At 38.8% G+C, this 26008-nt stretch overlaps 1 protein-coding gene across 1 annotated transcript in view; it reads right to left on the reverse strand.

Annotated features, from left to right (window-relative positions):
- Nucleotides 1–388: 388 nt before the first annotated feature.
- Nucleotides 389–26008, reverse strand: part of LOC140342794 (PDZ domain-containing protein 4-like) — a 183671-nt gene continuing 158051 nt past the window's right edge. The window contains exons 4-7 of the mRNA XM_072429142.1: nt 21877–21939; nt 10118–10219; nt 8880–8993; nt 389–7381 (exon numbers count right to left, since the gene is read on the reverse strand). Of these exons, the coding sequence (XP_072285243.1) occupies nt 5783–7381; nt 8880–8993; nt 10118–10219; nt 21877–21939 (1878 nt within the window). The 3' untranslated portion in view covers nt 389–5782. The remainder of the gene's footprint in view (nt 7382–8879; nt 8994–10117; nt 10220–21876; nt 21940–26008) is intronic.

Genomic DNA, 26008 nt, shown 5'->3' on the forward strand with positions numbered 1-26008 from the left:
CAGTCTATAGGCTAGCGCTTAGAACTCATAGAACAAAAAAAATGGATGACACTGTCAGCAAAGTTTCACAAAACACTAGTGCCATCTTCTCACTGGAGGATCACCTAGAAACAGGCAAAAATAAAATTGAAGATCTGAAAAATAGAGCGAGAAGGGGCAACTTTCATATCAGAGATCTCCTGGAATAAGATTCCCATAAGGTGTTCCTATGAAAAGTTTTTTTTTTTGTGCTAACCGGACTCCTTTCCATATAAAAGGATATAGAGCTTTAGAAGAGTTGGATGCCTGTGGCCAGAGAGGGGATAATGGAGCTGACATGTTATCTGCTGGAGGCTGAAGGATCAGTTCTTCACATCAGCCTCCAGCAGATGGCGCTGCCGCTCCATTATCCCCTCTGGCCACAGGCATCCAACTCTTCTAAAGCCGCTCTTCAAAAAAAACTACCCATGAGAAATAAGTGCCGGATACCAGTGGGTGTGTACAATGACCTATTTGTCAGGAAAGTTTCACTTTCACTTTGCGTATGAATGCAGCATGTCATCTACTGCAGCCCTATATCTCTCCCACTGCAGCCTTACATCTCTCCCTGTACAAACCCCCATATCTCATGAACAGTATGTCCTACCAACTTATAATTTTCATGGGGAACCCTCATAGCTAGCAGCACCCTAAAATCTCCTCTGTCTCCTCCTCTAAAATCTCCACCTTTAATAACTTACAAAATATTGAGGTCATATTTATAAAAACTAGTGAAAATTGATCATCAGGTGTTTAAAAAAATTAGTGTGTCTAGAAGCCAAAAATTAAACATACAAATTATGGACCCCGGGGGCCACTTACATAGCAAAGAAGTGCAAACCCCAAATTCATACCGACCTGTCACAAAACTAGAAAAATAATACTACACTACCCTGTCCCCTTCTATACATTGAACCCCAATTACTCTGGACCAGGGAGATCTACAAAACAAAAAATGTAGCTGCAAGTGGGGGACATGTGTAGATAACACCCCCTAAAATTTATTGAATAGGCAATTGACAGAACAGGTAGAACACCGCCCTTAAAAAATACTCTTACACATTGCTGGAGGCTTCCAGCACCTGAACCCCAATTTCACAGGAATTGGGGGGTACAGGTGAACAAAATTATAGGTGCAAGTGGGGGACACCTGTAGATAACACCCCCTAAAATGTCATCATTAGGCCATCGCCAGACCAGGTAGAACTCTGCCCATAAAAAAAAAACTACCCTGCTATACATTGCTGGAGGCTTCCAGCACCTGAACCCCTATTTCCCAGGAACGAGAGGCTTTGACTACTAAAGAAAGGAAACGCAACAGCTCAGGTCTGAGTGTGTGATTTTAACACAATGCACAAGGGTGACAAGCAACTATGACAATTGAGTGGTGTTAACCCATTAAAAAAACAAAAGGGGTCATGGTGCTCACATTTGCACCCATGGGGTTGATGATAATCATGTATGCTGCATATATCATTTGAGACAATCTTATTATATTTTTTTTTTGTTTCTTTGGTTTTAAAATAGCCTAACTGTTATGATAATAAGGCTAAACAAATTTATTTATTTTTTCTGATTTGTGCTTGTTTTATCAAATTATATAGATGAGATTGATGCACCTACCATATTGTGTCCTTCTGAGGAAGCCTTTGGTTGAAACGCGTCAAGGACGCTAACATGTAAATTACATTTAAAAATATCTGCATATGTAATGTATTGTGGAATCATTGGTATCAATCAGCTTTTTATTGGTTTTTTAAACAAAGTGTAATATAATAAAGCAGATAAGGAATGCTTTTATAATATTGTGATTGTTTATTGGTAAGCACCTGAAAAATCACACATGCGACCAATATTGTTAATCAACTGTGACCTTAAGATAATCCCCAAAGTGCTGGTGGATAGACTTAAAACCTTTTTCTGTCATTATATGCATCCAAACCAAGTAGGTTTCCTGCATCACCGTTGGGCCCCAGACCAAATTCCCAGAACAACATTAGATCTTATTTTACTTATTACAGGAAAATGGCATGGTATTCAAGATAGAGAAGCTATGCTACTTTCTATAGATTTACATAAAGCCTTCAACAGTTTATCTTGGGAATATCTCTTTATACTTTTGGAGAAGATACAATTTGGAGTAGCATTTCGTAGAATAATAGCTTCCCTCTACTCCACATATTTCTTTAAAGGGACATTTGTCCCCATTGATTCAGATGAAAGAGACTAAGACAGGGGTGTCTGCTATCTCCACTCCTATTTGCGTTAGCCCTCTCCCTTGTAATAGCGATCATACTAAATCCAGATATAAAAGATAATAAGTGTGGTTCCCTTGAGCACAAATGTGGGCTATATGCACAAATGTGGGCTATACGCTCCCTAATTCTCTTAAATAATTAGTCAAATAGGGTCTCGGGCTTGATGGTGAACAGTCGTAAATCATTGGCTCTTAACTTAAACCTCCCACAGAAGTTGGTTTCCCAATTACAGAGCAATTTTAAAATTAATCTGGGAACAAAATTCTAAGGAATTAACTTCACTCCTTCAATTGTAACATTGTACCAAACTAATTACCCTCCCCTTTTTTGTAAAATAATCAAAGATTTAAAAGATTGATCAGCCTCTCTGTCCTCATGGTTTGGCAGGATAGCAGCAATCAAGATGAATGTTCTTCCCAAACGTTTACTAGTTTCTTACTCTTACTTGTTTACTTGGTCAAAAAATGAATCGCAATTTGCGCTCTTTGTATTCACCCCCAACACCACTCTAGGATAACCTAGAATTCCCCTCCTGGCTGTGACAAATTACAATTTAAATGGTGGCTTGATACACCATATTGGAGATCTCTTGTCCACTTCTACAGCTGCAGTAAAAAATACTCTCTCCCACCTTCAGCGATGTTCAGATTCATGTAGATACGTTCTTTTTTTAAAATCCAAACTTAGAGTGACTCCCCCCATTCAAGAGCACAGCAATTGAAAAATCATGCTCAGCTCTTTCAGAAGCAAGAGGGAGAATTTTAACTGTATACTTAGCTTTATTTGACCCTCAAACTTTTTACGTACACCAGTGGGACTCCAGTCTGGGGGAGATGTTTGAATGTTCAGGAGTGAGAGAAAATTGCGAGTTCAGCTTCGCCCACACCTCTTAACACTTCTCTTATCAAAGCTAATTATAAGCTTCTAATAAAACCAATCGCCCGCTTGCATATATTCTCCTAGCAGCCTGAATGACTATAGCTTGCTACTGGAAAGCCTCCAATTTACCACTGGACTTTACTAAGAATAAATTGAAGTGGATAATGACAAATCATAAATTGGCATATTTACTCAGATAAAATGAGTTTTTCACAAAACATGGGACCCTTGGATATTTTATCTTTCATCTTAGACATTGTAAGAGGAACACCCCTCCCCTTCCAGACCATTCCTATTTTTTTGTTACAATATACTGTAGTAACCGGGTTTGTTTAGAATTGAATACTTCTCTACATTACATCTGTTTGATAGGGTGTGCAGGGAATTTCTAAATCAATAACTAGATCAAAATAGGCAAAGACAACTAGCAATTTCAACATCCATTTAGAATTTCCTGAATGATAAAACAAAGTGTATTGTTGCAACAACATTACTTCATATAAACCTGAAAAGTTTATTCTATTAAGAACTCCTACTGTAAAATATTGGAAATTGTAAAATGTTGGAAACTGTGTTAGTTCAACTCTTTTGATTGTTGGAAATGTTTTTTTTTTCTTGTGAGTGACTCCCCAACTTTCCCCAATATTTGTTGTGAAAGCCTTTAAAAAAATCAATAAAACATTTGAAATACAAAACGAAACATAATGCAAGTCTAAGAAATGCAAACTGAACATATAAAAAGGATAAATAAACAGAGATTAAATCCACAAAAAAATACATTAAATAGTAAATCTTGAAATACAGAGTCTAAATTACAGATATATTTTTTATTTGGCATGGAAAAATCAAACATGACTCTGCCACTCTTGCCTTTTAAATAATTGAAAACTCCACTGAGCGATTTGAAAGTAGATGTGGAATCTGCAGTATTGAATGAAAAATTAGATTTGTTTAGATATGGGCCTTTTCTCTAAGACTATTGATTTCACATTAATTTATATTTTCATTTTGCATTGCTTAGGCATGTGACAGGTTTATTTTAAAATAATTTCAAAGGTTAATGTGCCTCGCACTGCATATTGTTAATTTGTGAAGAAAGAAAATGTATAAAATAAATTCAACCGCCTGCCTGTACACATCTTTCTTAAGTGAAACATTCAAACAGAATAGAAATAATTTAATAAATAGGGTCAAACAAAGGTCATCACAATCACTGTGTTAACAACAGACAGAAAACTGCACTAAGTCCCTAATGTTTAGTTGGGTCCACATTTTACAGGCAGATGGTTATATTTAAATTCTCAATTAACATTGCTCTTGTGCTGTTTTGTCCTCCATCATGAACTCTTGTTGCTTAACTGTTGCTTCTGCTCTTTAACCACAAGCTGGCAGTGTAAAGTTTTCAATTTTATTGATTGTAATCTCCAACGAATTTACATGTACAGATAATGCTTGTATAAAACATAGCATGGAAATAACATTGGTAAAGGCTATGCCATTCTTCCTCATGGCATATTTCCAAATAGCAATAACAAAATTGTGCTCAGCTTTATTCCACCTACAAAAAGTTTGACAAAAGTTTATATTGTCTTCATATCATATTGTTCAGAATTTTTTGTAACCTGCTTGACATTTGTACCTGTCAGTTTAAAGAACCTCAACAAGTGATGGCTGGATTGAAAAGTTTTAAACACCTTTTTTATGTCCTCAAACTTGAGAAAACAGAAGGGTAACAAAATGTTTAGATGGAGACATAAGGATCAAGTGAATACTGGAGTTTTAAGTCTACAAAGAACTAATGTTTTATCTACTGGTGCCCTGTAGTGAGCCAATTCACCCATATTCATATACCTCTTGGGAGTTTCCAGTTGCAAGATCTTACTAGAGTTGCCATTTATTATCTCCCCTCCTTTTAATATCGATTCCTCATCTTTTCTACTAAAATTTGTAATATAAAATAAATGTAAATGTAAAATGTAAAGCAGCATTGTAATGTGAAAAAAAAGTAAAGCAAGCCTATTGAAGTCTTAAAACCAGGGACCATAACTCTGCAAAAAAGCAATCTCCAGCACCCAACGCTTGCAGATGTTGTTGATGCCTGCATCTCTCACTACAGTGACTACACTATAGTGCAATTTACAAAAGAGCAACAGTCACCGTTAGCAGGACAGGATTAACAAATGTTGCCAAAAACACATGGTCTGTTTATTATTGTGCTTCCTTCTCCCGATATCAAAAACACTGCAAAAAAAAAATAATAAAAACCTTTGAGAGAAAAAAGTATTCAATATACTGACCTTTCCCCTGACTTCTGCTCACAACATTTAGGCAAGAGTGAGGTCATGCTCCTTCTGGCAAGCTCTTGGGGAATGCCAAGCAACCCTATGAAAATATACTGCACTGTGTTTTAGCATCATCTTGTGATATTTGAGCCACCTACTATTCCCCGGGATCTTTTCTGAGGAAGCATGGCTTTAACCCATGCAGTATAATAGCAAGGGATAAGGAAAGTTTATTATAGATTTTTGGTATTTTGATTTTTATTTTTTTGAGGGAAAGTTTAAAATGGCAAGGAGACGGTCACTAGGATCTGATTTGGTAAAGAGGTTCTGAGAAATGTTAGTTGATCAGACTGTAGTGACAGAGAGCAAGGGGTTGTAAACACGCTTTCCATCTGCTGAGCATGTTCCATGAGCCAGCATTTCTTGAATAGTGATCCAGTTGTCCAAGATCTTCTTGTTGCGTTTTTTCATTGTCTTCTGGTGACTAAGTGCAATTAGGCTCATTTCGCCTTTACCTTCTGAACCTTGTTGCTGCTGTTCACGTAGAAAGTCTAATTTGCTTTGCATCATGAATTCTCTTCTCTTTCTTTGCTCCCGAGCTTGCATCAGGTGCCTCTTTCTGTCTTCCTTGCTCCAGTAACGCCCCATCTTCATTTCACTCACAGCATCATCATCAGTTGTCATTCCACTGCGTTCTTCTTTAATTTTCATAGCTCTTGCTTTTAGAAGGCGGTCCCTTACAGGGCGTTTAGTCACATAACGCGTGCCATCACTCTTTATTTTTACCTTCCATTCCATTCTTGGTTCAATTTGGGAATGTGCCCCCTTTAATACACCAATATTCTTTCTACATGTGGGGTCTACATCAAGCTCATCTATACATTTTGGCTGAGCAAGTTGTAGGCAGCTTCTATAACGTTCCCCCCCCTGAGAGCGGCGACGACTACTTAGATATGGATTATTCTCACAGCTTTCCCTATCAAGTTCATTTCTTGGTTTTGATCCTCTTTTTAACCTGTCTTTTGTTTGGTGCCTTTCACGACACAAAGATCGAAATTTGGATGGTACTGGCTCTGGACTACCAGGGTAAGGAGGTACATTTATGCTATGTCCTCTGTTCATATTACTGTTTGAAAGACTTTCTGCTGCTTGGCAAAATGCTCCTGAAGGATCATTATTTTTCCTTAAGGGGCTGTCTAAAGGTAATGGTGGTTCCATCATAAGAGGAGTGCTCCTGCAGCTCTCCCCAGTGTTATATGCACTGGTAGTGTCCTTGTCTGATCTCTCTGGTAATTCAGTGATGTCTGGAAGCTTAGTAGAACTTTCATTGTTTGCACCACCCCCCCCTACAAAGTCATACAGACTCTCCTCTTCTTCAAGCCAAGCTTTCATGCAACGTTCCCGTAGTTGTTGCATCTTTTGTGCTCGCAGAACATTGCGGAACTTAAATTCCAAATGTCTCAACTCCTCTTCCAGAACTGCCATTTCCCGCAGAACACTTTCATTGCGATTTACATCCAGTCCACCTTGTCGTGCAGCATAGAGAAAGGCTGGTCCATTACCATTCTCCATGTGACACGTGATTTCTAGTAGTTCTCTGTATCTTTCATACTCCTTATCTGTGAACCCTGCACCTGGTGGAAGGTTGCACCCATTGTAAGGTCCTGACCCATCAGCTGCAAGTAAGGAATCCAAACTGTGATGAAATTCATGACACTGCTGGTTGTCCCCCCGCAAGAAACGTAAACGGCGTTGGCTGCCCGGTGTGTTTGCACTGCTTGTTTGTTCATCTCCCAAAAAGTCATGTTCAGAGCTTTCATCATTGCGAGTGCTCTCATCCGTTCGTCCAACTCCGCTGTCCATCTCCTGACTGCGACTTAGGCCTGTAGTCTGTGGGAAATGACGTGGGGATTTAGGACTTGCCTCTGCATCCTCATTTTCTACCTACAAATCAAAAACAACCAATCTGAAAATATAAAACATGTATGGCATTTATGAAATTAGTTGAAATATATAAATAGTCCATATAGAGAACTCTCTTCAAGATTTTCATTGTCATTACAAAGGACAAGAGGGCATCTGAAGGAAAAGATATTTAAGCTCCGGATAAGGAAGGGATTCTTCACTGTAAGGTGTGATAATGTGGAATCGGCTCCCTCAGGAAGTATTTTCTGCAAGTACTATAGATTGCTTTAAGAAAAAGTTGGATGCTTTTTTGAAGCACAGAATTTAACTGGGCATTTAAGTTAAGTCAAGTTAAGTAAATACAATAGAGCCTGTTGATCCAGGGAAGAAACAATTGCCTCACGGAATCATGAAGGAATTTTTTTTCCCCTGTTGGAGCAAATTGTACCTGGGTTTTTTTCTTTGCCTTACTCTGAATCAACTGTCTATAGGGTTTTATATCTGGGATATGTTTATTTCGCTAGTGGTTGAACTTGATGGACTTCAATTTAACAAACTATGTAACTATGTAAAAAAGGTAGTCTTGAAAAGGATTTATGAATTTAGTGGAAATTGTCTGTTCTAAAGTCCATTATAATGCAAGAGTCACTCAAAGCTTTTAAGTTTACTTGGACTGATATATGTAATTTTACACTACATTCCTACTGGTAAAACCCATTACCCATAGCACATACATTGGCTAAAGAGTAAGGCAAACTTTGTTTTTTGAGTGTGAAAGGGTTAAGACCTACTCAGTCAAGCTATTATTGCTGTCAGTATCACTACTGGTAAATTCATTCTATTTGTCCTAATAACTAGGGATTGGCTGCCCACTTTCAAAACTTATTTTTTGTAGCAAAGGCATCAACTTTTATTTGAAAATCGTGCTAATTTTTGAAAAAAAAAGACTTTTATTTACAAAAATTATTGTAAAAACTTTAAACTTGGTATTCTCACCAACATTACTTTGGGGGTCAATGGGACCTATGGAAACGTGTTACGAAAATCGTCTTAGAGGATTTAGTTTTTTTAGGATTCTGCTTTAGTCTGGTAATTTGAACATAGTATCACCAACTTTGTTGATGGGGGGGGGGGGGCGGCTGTCAGTGAGGCTTGTGTTTTCCATAAGTCAAAAGTAAATAAGGTTACATTTCACAACTTATCTTACTTCCAACATCCCAATACTTCCATGAACAATAGGGCCCAAGTCAATTGGTAAATTTCTATTTAAAGATTTGACTTGCAGATACAGAAAACAACATCATATAACACAAATCCTTTAGGAATGCTAAAAAGTTGTATGTGTTTTTTTAGGGCAATGAGTGTGTACCCCTCCTGTCCTGCCTATATCAGCCCATATCATATTTGGATGGATTGCAAATGCATTAGCTATACATAATGTTCTGTATCATTATAAATTAATTAGTATACAAATAAGGCTGATAGGTGTACATGGAACATCATACAGTTTTGATGCTAGATTGAGGGTGCTAGGTACCTGCTGCTGAAGTGGAAAGGTCATTCTTTGTGTCTGAAGTTCCTCCTCATTTTCAGATACTAAATCCTCCAAGAAATCCTCTCTGTCACTATCTTTCCACCTCCTGCTGCCCATCTAGGATGTACCATAGAAAAATAATGTGATGATTCTATCAAATTTAAAATACATCATATGATTTGAAATATTCATACTTTTTTTAATATACTTACTGAAATATTTAAAAAATCTTTAATGTTTTTAAGGAATTTCCTACTTGAGCTCCTGCTCTGATGTTTAGAAAATACCCTACATATTTATTTAAAGTGTCTGTACTATTCTGTACACAAGAGGTAATAAAACAAGAACCACATAGTGTGTACATGAATAACTACAGCCACCGAGGTCCATGATGTATTTGTTGTTGCTTTACCCATGCAGGAAAAGATAAAGCTCAATGTTATTTATTTTTTATTTTTTTTTGAAGTACGGCTCAATTTTTACAACGGTATGTTTGTATAAAACAAAATTTCTTCATTGGGTTCCGCGTCATCCCGTTATCTTTCTTCGGCCCAGTGCAGAGGGAGCGCCAGGCGTCGACATAATCTTCTCTCTCTTTCCGGGCTCTTCTTCCTGCGTCACCTGACCTTGCACTGTGCAGGCGCGAGATCGGGTGACGTAGATGGGAAAGAATTTTTTTTCTATTCCCGAAAGGGCTTCTTCTGTGCACGCCCGAGATGCTCTGGCACGCGCAGAAGGAGCAGCCAAGAGCCTCCCGTGATGCGTGACCTAGGCATCTCGGGGGGGTCTGCGCACCCAATAATTTTTGATAGCCAAGGTAATCAAGAATCAAAGTGGAGGTGCTGCACCCTTTTTAAAAAAAAACAAAACAAACAACATTTTTACTTTTAATAAAAGGGTCGTCTACCCTATTGAAAAAGTAAACATTTTGAGTTTAGGTACGCTTTAATTATTATAAAGTACAACTGCCAGGTTGCCAAGTTTTTTGCTGCCATTGGGCAGAACGACCTTTGATTCAGTAGTTACAATGTTTGTAGGAGAGTGGAGAAAAATCTACCTAACAAAAAAAATGGCAACAAAAGCCTTACAGAGTTTATAATTTTTACCCTACATTGACCAAAGAAAAAAATGTTGAAAATTCCACTTCAGTGGTAACATGAGGTATGACTCATTGTCATCGGATTCTCAGCTTTAACTAGCCAGCACTTGCAACTGGAATTTTTATGTAATTAGGAGCTCACCTCAGTCTCTGGACGAGCAACAAGTAAGTAGATGTTTGTGCTTTCTTCCTGTGTTAGTTTAGCCACTGCCTCCTTCTTGTTTTGGACATCCATGCCGTTAATCTGAAATGGGGAATACGGTAGTCATAATGCTTGTGAGTGGCAGGATATTTACATCATAGTTGTGTTATGACAGCGCATGCAGACTTCTTTTATTTGGCTTGCAAGGTAAATCTCTTTATTTGCAAATAAGTATGCTTATGTACTGAATGACTCCAAACTGCAATGCTGCTGCAGTACTGAACTGTGCTCCCTCCATTCTCTGTGACGATGCTCCTGCCTAGCCAAGCCAAATTCAGGTTTACGGTGCAATATGATTTTAAACAATTTCTCCTTCTTGAGGGAACGGTTAGGATAGAATCAGATTACATGTTGAATATTATCCTATTTTTAGACATCACAGACATTATGATTAGTGTTGGTCGAATATCTCACTATTCGATTAGACTTTACGATTAAACTACCTGTTTGGGGAAATAAAACGCCTTAGGGAGAAACTCGAAATATAAGTCCAAACAATAGGTAAATATGGAGTCTAAGGAGGAATGATGTCAGTGTGAGCTGATAACTTACTGCGCTTCCAAGAATTGTACAACTATCCCCTAGGTCAAATGAATCCAGCCGGACGGGCTGTGTATGCTGGAAACGTGACTATTTATGGCACGCTTCCAGTGTTTACCTCCGGGCTTGTGATTGTGGAGTGCCTGTGTCCAATCCTACCTCTTAAGCAGATTCCCCCTGAAGTCAGCGTGGGTCCTGCTCATGAGCCGAGAGAGCCGTCAACCAGCTGTCGGCTTCCCTGGGTATGAGCTTGTCATCCGCCCCAACAGGGCGGTTCATACGGGGGAGTAGAGGTGGCCCAGGGCATAAATTCATATGCCCATGGGCATAAATTCATAGATACGGAACACAGGGTCAGTGGTACGCAGGGTACAGAATATGAGGTCAGTGGGTATGGTGTAAGTCTCCGTTGCTTCTAATAACCCCCCTAGCATTCTAATTCTATCAGTTATTTGATGCAAAAAGTGATCCTATTTTTTTTTGTTTATAATGTGAGCCTGTAATTCTTAGGATTAACTCCTGGGTATATTAATTATATTTATTTATTATATTATAATTATAAAAAATGTAATATAATACATAATGATAAATCATAATTAAAAAAAAATAATGAAATAATAGACCACAACAGTGTAATTTATCAAAAAAAAATATTTTATCAAAAATTTCTTACAGAGATTTTCCAAACAAGGGTGCAATATTATTGATAAATAATGATATAAATTAAATGCAGATTTTAGAAAATTAAATATTACATTTTTAGTAGACATCCCGGNTGTGGTAGATTTTGTGAAGTCCAACATCACAGTCAGGACAGTAGAACCTGGTTTCTTTGTGTTTCTTCCTTCCTCTGTCATCGGTCTTTGAGCAGCAAACCACGCACATCCTTGTAGGTGCCGCCTTTATCTGGGTTGGTGGGATGTATTCAGTGAAGTGACGACCGGTCAGGCGTTCTGGGTTGACAATGGTGGAAGCGCGACGTCCAGGTCTATTCATAGCCACTGATGGTGTTTGGTGGTTCTTGACTATGGATTCGGAAACTTGCAAAATGAAGTGTGAATGATTCACAGGCCTCTGACTATTTTTTCTGTACAGAATGTAGGCATTCCATAGGCACTGCTCAACTAGATGCCTGAAAATCTTCTTGTAGTACTTCCTTTGCTGTTTCCTCATCGCTGGGTAGAATGTCATGGCTTGGTCAGTTCTGTCCACACCTCCCATGGTGTTATTGTAGTCAATCACCACCTGTGGCTTCATCACTTCTTTCCCACGTTTTGTGTGTACCAGAACGGTGGAGGCATCATGGACAGTACTCATCAAGCACACATCTTTCTTGTCACGCCATCTCAGGGCCATCATCTTTCCTTTCTGCCAGGCAACAATTTCTCCTGTCTTCAGCTTCCCTTTTGCAAACAGTGATGGCAGGTTGTGCCGGTTAGTCCTAACGGTTCCGTACGCATCTGTTCTGTGTTGCAGAAGGAACTCATAAAGCTCAGGAGAGTGTAGAAATTGTCAGTTATGACACAATAGCCCTGACCTAGCAATGGCTCTATAAGAGATAGCACTGAAGATGTTGCCAATCCATAATGGCTGTATCTGGGGTTAAACTGTGTCCCTTTTCCAGTGTATAGCACCGTATTCCAAATGTAGCCAGATGATGATTCGCTCCCGGGTATGATAATTATATTTATTTATTATATTATAATCATAAATTATAATATAATACATAAATATAAATAATAATTTAAAACAATAATGAAATAATAGACAACAATGTAATCTAAAACTAAAATATAAAATTAAAAATGTACTTTTATTTTTATTTCATGTTGTGTGGTGTTTTTGTACTGTAAAAACCATTTAAAAGCAGATAAGTTATACGTTTTCACGCCAAATTGTGCCCTCTTTGATGCAATGTACTGCACCCAGCTGAGCCTCCCCTTGTAAGCCTTGTGACTTTCGTCAATGCTGACATCTCTTTCTGGCACATAGGTTTGCTGGAAATTTTGTAGAATAATCTGAGACACTTCCCAAATGTTCTTGAGTTTTGGTGCAGGATGGGTAATCTCATCAAATTCTTCATTGTTTGTGAAGTGCAGGTACTTCATGATGAGGGAAAATCTGTATTCTGGCATGATTGTGCCAAAGAATGTAGTGGCAATCATTTTATTCTTGGACCAGTACCTCTTCTGCACGGGTTTGCCCACAACTCCCTGCAGGATCACCAAGCCCAAAAACAGCCAAATGTCATCCTTGGTTCCCACTTTTTGCTTCTTGCAAACCTCAGGTGTGGAGCACCTTGTTGTTGTCCAGCTACCTGCATAATAAAATATAACAAATAACAAAATAAAAAATGTATTTTATGATATGTTCTTTTATAGTGTGAAGGTTGCAAGTAATATGTTAGCAAACACAGAGCAACATATATGTTGGCATAAAAAAAAAAAAAATTAGCAAAAATTTTCAAAAAGTTAGCAAACACAGAGCAGCACACGTTTGCATAAAAAAATTTAGCAAAAAAAGTAAAAAAATTAGCAAACACAGAGCGGCTTACCTATTTGTCTCCGCAACAATTTTTTTGATGACTTCATCGGTCAAAAACAACTTCAGGTATGCCAGGGGGTCGTCGCATTCAGCCTCAATTTTCATCCCAGGTGCGCCAGTGAATGGATATCTTGGCGGTGCTGCCTGGTCCGCATCAAGGTCAATGGAGCCCCATGTGATCACAGCACTGACCTCGCTGTCAGATGACAAATTTCCTGGTGAATCGCTATCGCTCGATTCCACACGGGACTCCAAATTGCTATCACTGCTTTCAAATCCCTCCAAAACAGCCCTTGCGCCGGCCAGATGCCTTTTGGATGCCATGTGGTCTCTAGCATTCAGTCAGGACCAATCAAGGTCAAAGACAAAGTGATGAAACTATATATTCAGGAAGTGATTTGTAAGCCATCAAAAGGTCAGATCAAGGTCAGGGCTAATAGCGGGCAAAATGTAAATCAGGGCACTGGGCATTGATGCTTGGTGCACTCAAATATGTATTTATACTTTTAATTTGTGTTTTTTGTACTGTAAAAAAAAAAATTAAAAGCAGATTACATAGCAATCTGCTTTGAAATTTCCCGCCCCCAGAATCCATCACTCCACCGCATCACCGGGAAGATGTCACATCTTGCCCAGTGATGCGATTAGGATGTCCCCGCCCCGCTCACTCCCCTGAAACCATCAACGAAGCTGCTCATATCACCCGGAGGCTGCGAGCGTCACATTCTCTGGGTGATGCGAGCAGCTATAGTAAATTCCAGGGGTGATGCCAGAGGGAAATCGCAGCTGGCATCACCCCCGGAATTTACTATTGGTGATCGTATCCGCAGTTAGATGTGATGGACCAAGCAGAAATCCTGTATGGTGCATCACATCTAACTGATAATAGGCGCAGCAGCGTGGCCGGGACCCGGGTGGCATTTAAAAGCAAATTACTCGGTAATCTGCTTTTGAATTTCCCGCCCCAACCCCGACGGACAGACGCCCTGGCATCACCGTGGGATCGTCCGATCACCGCTGGAGCGCGGGGCAGAGGTAAGGGGGGCTACCAAAGTTACCCCGAGTGTGACTCAGGGTTACCGCTTTTTGCAAGTTTTTTCCACCCCGAGTCACACTCGGGATTACCGCTAGTGGGCTTGTATGTAGATGTTATTGTTTACAAAAATGATTTGAAACTCAATGTGTCATTTAAACCGGGTGGTGATGTTGCTCTTAGGTTGACTATCCATTTGGTCTCAGTTTGTAGGAGACGTTTGTCAAGATCACCGCCTCTTTGGTTTGGGGATAAGTGTTCTAAGCCGTAAAATTGAAGGACCTTGGGGTGATATTTGTGTTTAGTGCCCACATGGTGACATATGGGTGTTATGATTTTGCCTACTTCTATGGAATGTATATGTTCATAGATCCTTTGTTTAAATTGTCTCTTTGTTTTACCAATATAGAAGGAGCCACATACACATATGATCATGTATATGACTCCTTCTGTTTTGCAATTGATGTGGGCATTAGGTCTGTGGTTTGTACCATTAGGTAATGTAATCATGAGGGCTTCCTTAACCCATTGACAATGATTGCAGCATCCACATTTGAAGGTGCCTCGGACCTTCTCTCTATCTGAGGGGTTCCTATTCTCCTGGAAATGACTTGACACAAGGTGGTCTTTTAGTGATTGTGATTTTCTAAAGGTGATTTGGGGTTTCTTCCCGATGAACTTACTGATCTTGGGATCTGAGGTTAGGATGTGCCAGGTATGGCTCAGGATATTGTATATGAAATTGTGGTTGTCATTGTATCCAGTGATTAATCATACAGGGGCAGTGGTATCCGTTGTGTCCTTTGCTGTTTTAAAAATAAGTTCTTCTCTACTTGTGTTGCTCGCTTTGCTATATGCTTTTCGAAGAAGTTTTTTGGGGTAACCTCTTTCAAGCAGTCTCACTTGAAGAAGTTTGGCGTCTTTCCTAATTGTACTTGTTTGTACAATTCCTTTAAGTCTAAGATATTGACTGTAGGGTATACTGTTGACTACGCTTCTGGCGTGAAGGATGGTGTTCCCAGCCGTAGTTTTCCTAAAAAGTGTGGTTGTAATTGTTAAATCATAATTGATCCTAATGAAAAGGTCCAGGAGGGGGAGTTGGGTTTTGCTTTGTTCCATGGTGAATTTCAAGTTAAATTCATTCTGTTGGATGTAATTGAAGAATTTTTTAAGAAGAGATTCTGGGCCTGTCCAAAAAAGCAGGATATCATCAATGTATCTTTTCCAGCATATAATGAAGGACTTAAGTTGATTAGTTAGGGGGTTTGAGAACAGGTCTTCCTCCCACTTCCCTAGATATAGGTTAGCGTAGGAGGGAGCACACCTTGTTCCCTTTGCGACTCCCTGTTGCTGTAGGTAAGTGTTACCATCAAAGGTGAAGGTATTCTTGGTAAGAATGAAGGATAGTAGAGTTGTAATGAAGTTGTTTTGATCTGTTGCCTGGGGATAGGCGTTTTTTAAACATTGAGAGATAGTTTGTACAACTAGTTTGTGTGGTATATAAAGTGATTCTAGGTCAATTGTTACAATCCAAGTGTTAGGCGGAACTTTCATTTGATCTGTGAGCTTAAGGACATCTATTGTGTCCTGTAGATAGGAGGGTAGTGCAGTGACTAGTGGTCGTAGATATGTATCCACAAGGTCACACGCATTAGCTATGAAGGATCCTATCCCCGATATAATCGGACGGCCCGTTGAGCGGAGCAAGTTTTTGTGTATTTTGGGTAGGGCATAAAATGTAGGCAGAATAGGGTGCCTAATTGTAAGAAACTCTTTGGTTTTGGAGTCTATGGTGTTTGCACTAAATGCCTGCCACATTAGATCATGGTATTCCTGTTTATGGGAGAGTAGGGCCCCCTATCCTTCTCCTATCTTACCCTCTTAGCTATTAATAACACTACTATCTTTAATACAATGTTATTGAATTTGATTATCCCTACACACCTTTTTTCAAAATACCTGTGAATTTTTAAAAGGTTTGACTAGATATACTGCCAATATGTCTTATATTTAGATGTGAAGTACCTTATATTGCTAATACGTCATGTACTTAGATGTGAAGCACCAAGGAAACACTGCTACTTACCAGTAAGGATTAGTACTCTTACTCACACCATACCCACTGACCTCATATTCTGTACCCTGCGTACCACTGACCCTGTGTTCCGTATCTATGAATTTATGCCCATGGGCATATGAATTTATGCCCTGGGCCACCTCCACTCACCCGTATGAACCGCCCTGTTGGGGCGGATTACAAGCTCATACCCAGGGAAGCCGACAGCTCGTTGTCGGCTCTCTCGGCTCATGAGCAGGAGCCTGGCTGACGTCAGGGGGAATCTGCTTTAGAGGTAGGATTGGACACAGGCACTCCACAATCACAAGCCCGGAGGTAAACACTGGAAGCGTGCCATAAATAGTCACGCTTCCAGCATACACAGCCCGTCCGGCTGGATTCATTTGACCTAGGGGATAGTTGTACAATTCTTGGAAGCGCAGTAAGTTATCAGCTCACACTGACATCATTCCTCCTTAGACTCCATATTTACCTATTGTTTGGACTTATATTTCGAGTTTCTTATGCTCCCTAAGGCGTTTTATTTCCCCAAACAGGTAGTTTAATCCTAAAGCGAAAGCCCATAACACTTCATGGTCACAGGACTAACTTATTCCCATTATCAACCCGGAATAGATGAGCCAGCATGTACTGACACTGCTCATCAGGTAACTTCTTCCTATATATATTTTCTATATATATACACACACCACAATACCTTTTTAGATTACAATAGACCTTTTTTATCTCCATCTTTCAGAGTTGCAGGAACATTTTCCTGACTGATGATTAAAATAGGAACATGAATGGATATACTGTACACTTACCCTTACTCCAAAGGATACCATCTTCTTAATATTTAACACCTATTTACCATGGTTGGTCTTCGAAATTATATCTCATGATAATACCATGCAGGTATGTACCATCTTCCAGCAAACACTAACTGTTTATATGGATTCATTTAACCTTGAACACACACTAATCTTCATAAATATTTTATTTATATACAGATACATCAGTAATTTGAACCCTCAAATTTTAACTGTTTGTTTATTCACTTGAGTTATCCAACACTAAAATATGTAAGTAAATATCCTTTTAAATCCTTCTACAATGTAGATTTCTTTTCTTTTCGGATGTCCTATAGAAAAGTATGATACTACTACCATCTTAATATTGAATTTATAGCTAACAATTAATTCAGAAATAGTATTTTTGAGATTTTGACAGACAGGTGTTTTAGCAAAAACATTGAATTTGTACTTGTATTGTGTATGAATACGTAAAGCTACACATATAGAAACAAGTTCATTAAGCATCTCCGTGGGTCACAAACCTCTTTTCTCTAACCTTTCCTTCCCTCTCATTTATAACTTAATAGAGGTGGCTCCAACTATATTATATGAATTAGGCAATAGGAGAGAATTTACAACAAAAACCTCCCCTCCCCTTCTCTTCTTCATTTCAAATATTTTTATTAGGTTTTTGAATAGGGTTGCTTCAATGTTCAAACAAAACATAGTAATTGAGACATAGCATATAAATTAAATATATATATGAGGAATATCAAACAGCATTCTAATCAAGTGTATTAAGATTATAAAAAAATGACAAGGAACCAGTTACATTACACTTGGGAATGCATTTTTTGTTGAGTTTGATCTTACATTTGTTTTTTACAATTTTTTGGGTGGTGAATCTAGAAATGACCCCAGTCTTTGCTATCACATTCAGTTTTTATGATACAGGGTACCCCTCCATTTTTGTAAAAAAAAAATACAAATTTTACAAACAATGAAAAAATAATGAAATAATAACTTGAATGTACTGTTTATTTAAATTACTTTTGTTCGTACAAAGGATTTATTGTTGTATTTTTTTTACAGTAAAACATTTGAAAATGAATAGGGTTAGTGGTTAAGGTAAAAATGTACGCTTATAGCTTTTCCTGGAGTGTTCAGTGTTAGGAAAATCCTGCCAGATGCTCCAACTATAGTCAGCCATCATATGTACATCCCATCTACCCTGACACCCTCCTTCCATGACCTTCAAATCCTGGTTGAATCGTTTACTTTGCTCGTCACTGACTGCACCAAGGTTTTCCTGGAAATATGATGCTCATATTGCAACCAAGCATTTTGTAGCTCTCCAAGAGTTTCTGCACAATTTGTGTGTAAATATTTGCTTGTGTGTTTCCAAGAAAGTCCTTGACAATGGATTTCACAAGTACATGAACAACTTTATGAACTGCCAACCCCCAGATTATTAATCACCACAAAATAAGGAGTTCACAGAGACCAAACTAGGTATGTCTTGGACTTCTGGTTCACTAGGACAGGCTACCTATGGTTTCTAGGCTTTCCTGAGGCCTGGGAGACTAGTTCTTGGTCTCAAAATGCTAATCATAATGATCCAACTACAAATCAGCCGACTGCTACTTTATGCGCAATGGTATATTAGAAATATAAAGATTAAGAATAAATGTGTTTCAGTTAACATCTCAGAGGTCGATCAGGGTCCACTCTACTGATAAGGGGAAATTTATGACCCTGGTCTGAGAGACAATTTCCAACAAAAACATTTTAAAAGAAGACTATTTGTTATATTTAAAGGAGAGATCAGGACTTAATATTTTCCACAATATCACAGCGTCTGGCTCATTGGCTCCGCTCCCATATGTCCACCGGAACATTTTTAAATACTATGACTGTGGCTGGCTAGGACACTATTGTAAGGCCCAGATCAGCACCAGTCCTCCCCAGACACCAGTCCCCCAATCTAACACCGCACTCTTCACCTATAGCAAGCCCCCGCTCAGCCTCGGGACACTGGTTGCGTCTCCCAGCACTCAGTTGCCCCCAGGACTTACAGCGCAAGGGATGGTGTCTGGGAATGGGCTGGCAGCAAGCCAGGAGCCCACAGATAAAGCAGTACCAAGATTCCAACAGAGCCAAGTCCAGAATACAGAGCAGAGGTCATACACAGAATATCCGTCCCCCAAACGAAGTACGCAAGGGCAAAACACAAGCCCGGCAAAGGTCGGTCCAGGCAGCATAAATTCACAATGTCAGAACAAGCAGGGTCAGCAACAGTAAAATCCGACGAAAACACACTCCAGCACAGATTAGCCCAGCTACACGCTACAACAGGTGATGGTGACTGGGAGCAGAGAGGCTTTAAAGTTCTAGCAGCCAATAGCAGTGCAGGACTGAGTCAGGAGCTAATTGCCTCTAGAATCCCCTTCAGCCGTGCACAGCCTAACAATGGATGCTGGGGATGCCATAAATCCATCAGCCTGCACATCTAAAGGGAAGCACGGGATGCTAGTATCTCAGTTCTCCTGGCTGCTGCAAATGACATTGCTCGACAGAACAATGTTTATTACCACGATGGTGCACAGCACGGAGTCGCCAGACAGATGAGCATTTCCTAACAACTATAGTGGCAATACAAAGGAACAAGTGAGTTAATGATGATTGTTGACCAGCAACTGACAAACTTACCAAATTTTTGAACTAAATCTAAGTTTATTTAAAATGAAAGATCGGAAATACAAAAAAAAACAATATTTAAAAAGACAAATAGATCAGTTGGTAGAATTTAATAATAAAAGAGTAGAAAAGAGAGGGAAAAAATAAAAAGAATACAAACAACCAAGCATGTTGACATGCAAAAATATTGCCAGAAGAATTCTTTGAAACTGCAGATATAAATAAATGATGAAAAAATACTTTGGGAACTTTCTATCAACAGAAAAAGGAGAAAAAGAAGAGCATGAAGAACAAAGACAACAATGTTGTTAATAAGTCTACAGAAGAACCAATATATGAAGAAACGGTCCAGGTAACACAAGACCTTAAAAATGGCAGCACCCCTTGAAGAGATGATATAGCTGCTGAGTTAATAGTGTGGAATTTCATGCAGCAACTAATTCTTAAAAATTTAAAGGGAGGAGCAGAATACAGATGATTCGAAGGTAGGCATTCCCCACACTTATCTATAGGCAAGGAGATTTTTTGGAATGTAGTAATTACAAGGGTACTACTTTACTAAATGTTGCATATACATTTAATAGCTTAATCTCTTCAAGAGAAATAAATTGGGCAAATCCTTGAGAAAAATACCAAAATGGATTTAGACCAAAGTAATTTACTTTAGATCATATTATTACAGTTAGGAACATTTTTAAAATATTTTTTGAGTAGAATATACACTTATATAGTATATACAGTTAGGTCCATAAATATTTGGACAGACAACTTTTTTCTAATTTTGTTTCTGTACATTACCACAATTAATTTTAAATGAAACTCAAGGGCTATTTCATGGGCTGGTGTGGGCAATTCCTTCGTTATGTCATTATCAATTAAGCAGATAAAAGGCCTGGAGTTGATTTGAGGTTGGACATGTCATTATCATTGATTAATATGATCCTTTAGATAGGTACACCACTAAACAGATCTTGTAATTGTTAAAAAAATAAAAGAAAGTTGAGTTGGGGAGGATTTCATGTAAAAAGTATTTTTATATTTGTGTATATTGAGATATATATATATATAGATCCATGTACAAGAACAAAGAGTACTGCTTAATGAACTCATTAAAATTGACATAGATTCATAAAAGTTCAAAGAACAGCACTTACTGGGTACTTTGAGAGAATGGATTAAAACCTGAGCACCAAAAAGCAGTTGAAACCAGAGGAACACAGGGAAGACTCATTCATAGAGGGCTTTATTAAGAGCTTGACTGTGTGATAATGAGCCAGACTAAAAGTAGTGTTCACCACAAGCAGTGCTAAACCCAGAATTTTTTTTAAGCTGGGTGGCAAAAAATTGTAGGTGGGTGACAGCCCCTGTATTGTGACCCAACTCATCAGTAACCACCCAAACACAGCCGGTAAAGGTGTTGCCAAAAATTTCTGGGGGGAAACATTGACAAGGTTGCATATACATGGGGTATTGTTATTTGTGAACTAGCAACCAGCTACTGAATTTTGAGAACGGGTTGCCTTTAAGTGGAGTAGCGATTTTTTTTTTTGGCTTAAAGCAGACCTAAACTCAGGACCTCCTGCAGCACCTCCTCTTTCTGTCTTTTCTATCTTGATCGCCGCATCAATCAAGACAGAATGGAGCACAAAGCCTCCCGGAATACCTACGTCACATCCCAGGAGACTCGTGGCCCAGGAGCCTTTCTTTATTGGAATAAAAAAAATTGCTGATCTCACGCATGTACAGTGAGATTGGCAATCTTTTTTTCCCCCATCTACGTCACACGATTTTGCGCTTGTGTAGTGCAAGATTGGGTGACGTAGGAAGTAGAACCCAGAAGAAGAGGGAAAAAGTTGGCACCCAGCGCTTGCCAGGCCAAAAACAGTTGTGTGTGTTTTTTTTTTTATATTTTTTGAATTTGAATTTTGTTCCGCTTTAATGAGAAGCAGTCTAATTTGGTGTTGATTCTGTCAGTAACATGATTGTAATCTCTTAGAATACACTCTATTATACTAGCTAGTCATTGACTTACCTGAAGTATTCTGTCTCCTTCTTTAATTCGTCCATCTCTTGCAGCAATGCTGTTTGGGTTCACCTGTTTTAAAAAACATAATTTCATGTTCCACTGTAGAGCACAAAGTTGTGCCTGTTCTTAAATTATACTAATATAAATTCAAAAATGAGCACAAATAAATATGTGAGGACAGCTGAAAGTTTCAAAAAGCGTGTAAATTAAGGAGCCCTGTCACCAGCATAAAACATTGCAGGTAAAAGCACAGAAAAAAAAAAGTGTTTAAAACGCTTAGTTGAATTTCTAAAAATGCTTAGTTCCCTAGCATAGCCTCCTGGCATGTCATGGCCCTCCTATTTTAGGAATTACTAATTGGGTCCCTTTCACACCTTTTACATTCTGTGTGTACCACAACACAAGATCACAACATGCCCAAAATACGTAAACGAATGGTTATCTGTCCACCCCTGACTTGTCTCCCTCAGTTCTGGATAAAGTTTTGTGCTGCCTGTCAGCCATGGATGACTGACAGAATTCTGAAACTCAACCTGGATAAAACAGAACTCACCTGCCCCCCTTCCCCTCAAATTCCAAATCCCCCCCTGACATATATCTAACTGTTAACAACACTGTTTTTTGTCCCTCCCCTCAGGCACGTTGTCTAGACGCAAACACTCATTCTGGCCTCTCATTTACCCCCCATATTCAGAACATTTCCAGGTCCTGTCACTTTCACCTACGCAACATCTCCAAAATCTGCCCCTACCTGTCCCCTGAGACCACCAAACTCCTTGTACACGCTCTTATCATTTCTCGTCTGGACCTTTTGGAACAGAAATCTAGAAATCAGTGTAACGCTCAGGTGGTTAAGTTATACATATACACCTGGCACATGTTCTTTTAGAGTTTGATGTCTATTGACCCACTTTGTGTTCACAATGCTTCATCTAAAATAACAATTCTTTCACAGTGTTCAGGGATTTAATTCCCCGATTAAAATATCTAAGGCATTTCACTACTACGATTCATTAAAAGTTGATATATTAGCACTACAGGAAACACATTTTTCCAAAAAATCACTTCCTAAATATCTACTTAAAAACTATCCTATATTTTATAGTGCAAATTTAGAAAAAAAGAAATGTGGGGTCCTACTGTGCTTTAGAAAAAGCCTGAACTTTTCCCCTCAAAAAGTTGTTAAGAGACTCAGGATGAAGGTTTATAATGGTAATAGGCTATGTGGGTACCCAATTGATATCTGTGATCTCATACTACGCTCCTAACGACGGACAACTAGCGTTCTTTCACACATTACTAAGGGAGATTTGGCCTAAAGTACAAGGGTCTTTTACATTGATGGGGGATACAAATTTAGCGTTGGATCATATCTTAGATATTGAGCAAATATAGAGACTCTCCAAAGAAGAGTCATCATCTTTCTCTTTTATTAAGAGAATATAACCTCATAGACTCCTGGCGGGAAATGAATCCTTCAACCAGGGACTATAGGTATTTTTCAAATGACCATAATCAATACTCGCGTATTGATCAAGTATTTGTTCAACGTCATATGTTCTCAGGTATTTTAGGGGCCCATATCTTGTCAACCGCCTGGTCAGATCATGACCCACTGGCTGTTTATTTAATGGGTTTCAGTAGGACCCAATTGGGGTTCCAATAGAGACTCAATGAAAATTTAATTTCAGGGCCAGTTATACAAAGAAAAATAGAAGAGTTGTTACAATTCTACTTTCAGAATAATAAATCTAGTGATTTTAACTATAAATTGGGAAGCACACAAGGCATACATTAGAAGAAAACTTATAAAAATAGGCTCCTCTCGTAAAAAAATCAAAATAAATTGATCAAAGACCAACTTAAAAGAATACCATGAGCTACAAAAATAACACAAAAAGAATCCTCTGTCTGGGTTAAAAAGGCAATTAGAGGTTAAGCGAACAGAACTTAATTTTATTCCTACAACTAGGGCAGAGAAATCGATACGTTGGGCGGCACATAAATTCTTTATGTGGAGGGATAAACCAGGTAGCCTTTTGATTAATAAACTCAATCCTAGACTCCCTAAAAGTAAGCTTAAAGATGGCAGGCTATCCCAGAATCCAGAGAAAATATTGGCAACTTTTGAAGACTTTTATGGTCAACTGTATAACTCGATGGACTCAACATCCTGAGAGGGAATGGAGGCTTTTCTTCAAGATCTTAACCTCCCTAAACATAAATCTAAACAAAGAATTTCTAGAGAAACCCTTTACGGTAGAAGAACTGGATAGTGCTTTTAGATTTAATAATTAGGAAGTTCACCTGGACCGGATGGCTTTTCCAATATGTATTAAAAAACCTTTGGCCATATCTCAACACCACATTTATTGGATTATTTTATTTTTTAGGAGATGGCCACTCATTACTGAGAGACGGCAATAGGGCATTTATAAGCGTGATCCCTAAACCAGGGAAGGATGCAGCAGAAATTTCTGATTATAGGCCAATTTCTTTATTTTGTGATCTCAAGATTATGACAAAAATACTTGCATTGCGATTAGGATAATTCTTGGGGGAGTATATTCATTAGGACCAGGTGGGCTTTATGCAATATAGACAGGCCCCAGACCAAACAGGAAGAGCAACTGACCTTATATCAGTTGTGCATTCTAATTGGGATAGGGGGATCACATTGCCAGGCCATGTTGCTTTTACTCGACCTCCAAAAAGCTTTTGACATGTTATCATGGAAATACTTATTCCATGTGCTCCTAAATATGGATTTTGGCCGGCACTTTATTAACTTATTGTTGGCCCTTTATGATACCTTGGAAGCTAAAATATCCTTAGGAGGATTTCTCTCTGACACCATTTTAATCAAAAGGGGGACTAGGAAGGGATGTCCACTTTCTCCCCTGTTGTTTGCTTTGGCGATAGAGCCACTAGCAAAATCACTACGTATTGATTTAAATATTAAGGGCATCATGTGCGGTAATGCAGAACACAAATGTGCCTTATTTGCGGATGACATATTGATGTTTATTACATCCCCGGTTACCACGTTGCCTAATCTCTTTGAACTCCTAGATGAGTTTGCTATATGCTCAGGTCTTCAGGTGAATAGAATCAAGTCCCAAGCTCTCAATATAAATATACTGATAAGAACGGCAAACTCCATTAAAAGTCAATTTGACTTTAGTTGGGGTGATGGCTTTCTACAATATCTATGTATAAATCTGACACCTTTTTATAGAAATCTTTACAAATATAACTATACCCCTCCGATTAAGAAACTTTTGGCTGACTTCCAGAGGTGGTCTTAGTCACCTCCGTCATGGTTGGGGAGGATTGCGGCCGTTAAAATGAATATGCTTCCGAAATTATTATACCTATTTAGAACTCTCGCGATTAGAGTTCCCCTGAAAGATAGCGCTCCTTCAAATCGAGAATGTTCAAATTTTTTGGGCGGGGAAACGGGGTAGAATCCAAAAGGCCACTCTGTATACCCCTAAGCAAATGGAAGAACTGGGAGTTCCAAACCTTAAACATTACTATGTAGCGGCACAGGTATCACAGATGTCGATGAGTAATCTGCCCAGTACTTGTCCCCAATGGGTAGAGATAGAGAATAATGATAATTTTGTGGGCTCAATAGAAGCTCTTTTGTGGAAACAGAAAAAGCCTAGGGGGAAATAAGATGTCCCACTTTGCTACATTCTAATCAGCTTTGGGAAAGGTATTATATCCATGAAAAGGTATCCTCTCCACGCAAACTTTCAACCCCGCTTTGGAACAACCCAGACTTCCCACCAGGCCTTTACCCAGAACATTTTTAAATGGTGGATCTTAAGAGGTTTTAGGAGCTTGAAAGATCTGATGGACGTTCAAGCGGCGCTTACTTGGGAATGTTTAACCAGCAAAAGAAACGCCCCGATTACAGAGTATTTTCGTTATCAACAACTTTATTCATATATTAACAATATAATCAGGCAAGCTCCGAAACCTATGCGGCCCACTCCATTTGAAAGCACCTGTGCCGCTATATCTTATACAAGAGGGCAAATCTCTATTTACTCAGCCTTGGTGGCCCCCTCTGGCAAATTGAAATATATGCTGGATTGGGAATCTGAATTGGGCAAAACATGGGAACTAG

The sequence above is a fragment of the Pyxicephalus adspersus genome, chromosome W (genome assembly GCF_032062135.1).
Source record: "Pyxicephalus adspersus chromosome W, UCB_Pads_2.0, whole genome shotgun sequence".
In the NCBI taxonomy this organism is placed as follows: Eukaryota; Metazoa; Chordata; class Amphibia; order Anura; family Pyxicephalidae; genus Pyxicephalus; species Pyxicephalus adspersus.